Source organism: Hylaeus anthracinus, unplaced genomic scaffold (assembly GCF_026225885.1).
Source record: "Hylaeus anthracinus isolate JK02 unplaced genomic scaffold, UHH_iyHylAnth1.0_haploid 11994, whole genome shotgun sequence".
Classification (NCBI taxonomy): domain Eukaryota; kingdom Metazoa; phylum Arthropoda; class Insecta; order Hymenoptera; family Colletidae; genus Hylaeus; species Hylaeus anthracinus.
Window position 1 is genome coordinate 15506077 of NW_026534341.1, and position 5347 is coordinate 15511423.

Sequence of the window (5347 nt, forward strand, 5' to 3'; positions counted from 1 at the left end):
TTTTCATTAAATATCATTATGTCGCTCGCATTCGATTAACTTTTCCCGAATTTTATGCTTTAACCCTTTACACTCTTTAATAGACGGCAAATAAATGCATTTGTCGGAGACATTTCAAATCTCTAATAAAGAAAAAGTTGTAAATATTATTGTAAACGCACGATAATACTTTTTGGCAAATATGGCAGAAAGATGTATTTTTTTCGAGAGATTGGTAAAGCTTTTCATCGTTAAAAAATTTGGTTACGCGCGCGTTCTTTAAACTTGAGACTATACAGAAGTCTCAAACAAAAATGGGGTGGTTTGTCGTTTAAAAATACCCTGAACGCGGACAAAATATTTCTTTTATTATTCATGGTCTTTGAATAGATTTGTTTAAATACAATCGTCCGTTAAACGTGATTTGTAATTAAAGAGATTTCAATTCATGGTTCTTATCTACTCATAATGGTATTCATGATTAGTAACAAAGTTACAATAAAAAAGTAACTCTGGGAATAATGAACATATTATTACAAAGTCGTAAACGGCTTGAACAACTAAAGATGTATTCTGAATTAAAATTTGGTAGTCTTCGTATCAGCTACAGCAGCATAAAGTACGGTAATCGCACCAGTAGCGGGCAATTTCTGGAAAATAAATAACAATTATTCTGTCCCAAGAATAAAGGATTAAATATAAATACATAACATAATGGTAACTTTAAATATAATGTAACCAAGTGGAATGCTATTTAAACCATACAAATGTACGCAATTATACACTGAAATATGCTCAAATAAAAAATTATATAAAATTTCTATGTCCTACGTATAATTTTTTTAGTAGTTTTATATTAGTTCATTCTATTATATCTTTCTTCTGACTTATCATAAACTACGCTAATACAAATTGACGATAATGATACTCCAACTTCTTTCAAAAGAAAACGATTTAAAAAGAACACTATGTAAACAGCATAAATATGTGTATCAATTGGGCTTGTCATATCCCGCTGAAAAACCGCAGCAACAGAAATCGGCTTCTTGTTAACCGACCTGTATAGCAGCAATACTCGTATAGAGAGATAAAAGAAAAGCCACTGCTTAATTCAGTGATTTGGTAAAAAATCAAAGAAACAAATTAAATATTACTTCCAAGAAAAAGAAAAATTTAAAAGTGTCTACTACTGGTACTTTCACCTTACCGCCATTAATTTTTGTTTGCTTTCATCGCACCGTATACTTTAAAATGATAGAACACACTAGTATCCTCTCTGACTCAAGAAATTCTGAGGGCAAAGGGTTAAACGCAATCAGCGCAGTCAACAGTTCACTGGAGTTACACATATAATTTATCGCGCGATGCGTTAGAGGCATTTACGCGAGACAATCGACAGAGCGTTTCATAAATATTACGTTAATATCAATGAAGGGAGGGTCTAGAGGCTCTTTGCTTTAACCTAGTTAGAAGAGCTTGCTCTCCGTCGTCCTCCGCCTTCGACAGCATCCCACGAAAGCTTTCCGACCTGTACTTATCCCTCAAGAACGTCCTTCTCTCCTCTTTGTACTTTTCTATCCTTTCTCTGCATTGGGGATCGCCCAGGTCCAAACCACCGAGGTTCTTCAAATGAGACTTATCAGAATTACCAGAGTTATTCGCGCTGGCACCAACGTTGGGTGTGGAGCTGTGCTGCGCGTCCTCTGTGGCCTGTTTCACGGGCAAGCACGCGTCCTCGGTCATTTTATTGAACTTGGCCTCGTCTAGTGATCGACTCAACGACGCACGAGTAGCTCTCGCGTGACGTGCCCTCAAACAAGGTGGCAAATGCGGTGCGTTGTTCACGGGTGGTTCCTCGGACTTTCCCCGTGCTGAGTCCAGTTCCTGTCGCATCTTCCGTTCGCGGACTATCTCTCTTCCAATCTCAGAGTCGAAGCTCCTTCTATCCTTGACGCTCTCTGCTTCGTACCTTCTTCTAGGAGGTATGGACAGATCACCACCCATCATGCCTCCTGATAATCTTTGAAGCGCTAGCTCTTGCAGTATAGTTGCCGTGTCGCGAAGAACTATGGAATCGTCCACTGGAGAAGATGCGTTGGAGAACGTGCAGGACGAGTTCAAAGATGTTGTTTCGGATGCCCCCTCTGGATGATGCGCTATCTCGCTGGGTTCCGCCGCGCTCTCCGACGGGATCACCACTTCGATGTGTTCCTGAGGCTGGTTGCTTTTCACATTGGTACATTTCGAGTTCTCGTCGTTGCGCGGTGAGAATTGTTTGTGCTGTTGACTGGTCTTAGCCGGTTCCTTTGGTGAGACATACTCGAAACTTTGGCACTTTTCTGGCTTCTGATTTTGACAACGTTGAGTATTATTGTCGGCAAGATCCTGGTTCTTATTCGACTCGTTGGCGAACGAACGACGATCGCTCTGGTACTGCGGTTTCGGATGCAACTGCAAGGAACGTCGGATATCCTGTTCCTTGAAATCTAGACTCCTCGAGCTGTGTTGAGAATTATCGAAAACTTCCTCGTCTTCGAGATCCTTCTTCGTTGGACCCTCGTTTCTGTTGAACGCTTTCGCGTTGTCCAGCTGATTGTAACATGCGGTGATCTCGTGCTCCATTTCGTTAGGTTTCTGATTCAAGCGAATGTCCGTCATGCTGACGGTACACATCTTCTCATTCCCGTTATCCTGGTCGCACATGGACGAGTGAACGATATTTGAGAAATTACGACCAGAATCGACCGCCCTGAAATTCACTTGACAATCGTAAGCCCCGGATGTCCTTTGCGCAGCGATGTTCTGTTCATCGAGTTCCCTGCTGTCGGCCACGTCGAAAGTCATGCCCCCAGGCTCCTGAGGAAGAACAGGACTCTCGGTCAGATCGCTAACACCGATACAAGACGTGTCGGTGTCTAGGGTCGAGCCCATGGTGAGATCCAACGACGTCCTGGAAACGTTCTCCGACATTGATCGCAACTGTGGTGCGTCTGTTGCTATCGCGGGATTCACGGTGCCATCCAACGGATCCTTTGGACTGCTCGATTCGCTAGTAGGCGTCGTGATCGAACCGGTTCTCTCCACTATCACCCACTCGCCGGAATCATTAGTATTCGATACCATTTGCGGCGTTTCGGTGTTGGTAAACATCTTGTCGGAACTGTCGCAAATCACGAAACCAGAGTCTGGTAGATCCTCGATGGTTTGTTCATAGGACATAGAGGAATCGAGATCAGTCGCGCTGGACAATGGCAGTCCCGACAATTCATTTCTATGTGCGTTTGAATTCCCAGCCATAGCATCGTCGTTTTGCGAGCTCACGGACTTGCTGTTCGGTGTATCGTGTTTCCGTACGTCCAATGCATCTCTGCTGTCGGTGCGGGACAATTTGCTCTCATCCACAGGACACGAGCTCGATCTACTACCTCCGTCTTTGCACGGTAACGTAATTTTATTGGGCTCTGTCTCGCTAAGGTGAGACGCTAGCCTATCACAAGGTGTCATCTCCTGGTCGACTACGTTCGATACTACTAGATTCGGTTTCTTCGAGGTTTTCTGAGCCTTGGCAGACTCTTTACCGCTGTACATATCTTCATGTTTGTCGTACGACATTATCCTCTCGCAGGATTTAGCGTTACTCTGTCCTTCTAAGTTTACAGATAACCTATGACTAGAGTCGGATGATTTATCGGAAGACACGCTAGTTCTGTTCAGTTTGTTCGCGTTGCCTTGCTCGTCGTCGATCTCTAACGGTAAAGTAAAACTTCGGAAACTTATTCTAGGACTGTTGGCTGGTATAGGTGATCCAGAGTGCGGGGTTCCGTGTAATGTGGCAGGTGTGAGCGGTGTTGAGGCTTCGGACAACAGTGGAAGGTATCCTGGCGTAGGTAAGGGAGACGGTGTATCCATACTGTGAATGTCTGCGGATACCATCACCTGTGAAAATATGGTAAATTTGTTTATAGGCTGTATATTATATAAAATACATAGAAATATATAGATCGTTAGTAGCCGTTTTGTGTACTAACGAAACAGCTCCCTACATGCAATCATATACAGGATGGGGAAAAAGTATGGAAACCCCTGGACATCTCGTGAGTTTAGTGATAAAACAAAAAAACAAAAACAAATTTTACGTTTGGATATGTACTTAGGTCTAGGGTTAACGTAACCCCTAAGTCGCGTTTATATCACTTACATCACATCGAAAAATACATTTTGTCGATCAACAGACTCTTGATATCGCTTACCTCACTCACACACCCCACTTGCATCACATTGCCGCTTCACTTGCCAAGATCTCCAGACTTAGCACCTTTGGACTACTTTTTGTGAAGTTATTTAAAAGATCGGGTGTACAAAAGCATTCCAGAAAACCTTGAAGAATTAAAAGGCAGAATTGTTCAAGAAGCTAATGCCATTCCAAAGGAAGTGATTCGAAATGCAGTTCAATCATTTTACAACAGGATTGGTTACTATTCGGAAACGAATGGAGAGCAATTTGAGCATCTGTTGTAAATTAACTCATCCATTGTTAAAGCACTCCAATATGAGAGTCGAGAGATCCCTTCGAACAGATTCCTTCTACGTTCGCATCGTTGTTCTTCGGTTACGCTAAAGGCAAGATTAGTGGCCACGTTAACCCTAGACCTACAGTACATATCCAAACATAAAATTGTCCGCTTTTTTCGATTCCGGCATAGAAAATAGAGGTTCCCATTAAAATAAAACCAATTGACCTTGAAAATGAGGTTCAAGATCAAATCTAAGGTCACCATTGGATTCCTCGTTGAAAATTACCTAAGGTGTGACCTTCGTTGTTTTTTTATCACTAAAGTCTAAGGGTTTTCATACTTTTTCCCCACCCTTCATATTATACAATAAATGAATTTTAACACTTCAGGACTAAGTATTCGTTTGGTACATTATATTTTGTATCTTGCAACAATGCTTATCCATGAAAGGGTGTACTATTAGAAGATAAGCGGAAGCAACATACAGTGGGTGTAGAATGTATTCGTACACCGATCAATTTCCCAAAAAAATTTTGTGTGAAATTGTAGTTTCTTAACTTCTTTTTTTATAATTGTGGGTGACGGATAACCACTGTACGAGGACTAGAACAAAAACGTGTCCTCGCACAGCTGCTAAGACGCGCACGCGAGCCGTTGGCTAATGTCGACGGCACCAAACGTCAACAAGACGTTTAGGCGTACGACAGGTGAGCCACCGGCGAGTGCGAAAGTGAGAGAAAGAAAGAAAGAAAGAAAGAAAGAAAGAAAGAAAGAAAGAAAGAAAGAAAGAAAGAAAGAAAGAAAGAAAGAGAGAGAGAGAGAGAGAGAGAGAGAGAGAGAGAGAGAGAGAGAGA

General features: G+C 42.2%; 1 protein-coding gene across 10 annotated transcripts in view; it reads right to left on the bottom strand.

The window, feature by feature from the left end:
* Positions 1-324: 324 nt before the first annotated feature.
* The window catches only part of LOC128888513 (rho GTPase-activating protein 32), a 234728-nt gene continuing 229705 nt past the window's right edge, over positions 325-5347 (bottom strand). For 8 of the 10 annotated variants that reach the window (XM_054145421.1, XM_054145420.1, XM_054145418.1 and 5 more), the window contains 2 exons: positions 1442-3915; positions 325-629 (listed from right to left, as the gene is read on the bottom strand). In XM_054145421.1, coding sequence (XP_054001396.1) covers positions 584-629; positions 1442-3915 — 2520 coding nt within the window. In that variant the 3' untranslated portion in view covers positions 325-583. Of the gene's footprint in view, positions 3916-5347 lie in introns of all 10 variants that reach the window. The other 2 variants (XM_054145427.1, XM_054145424.1) reach the window with 2 other exon arrangements.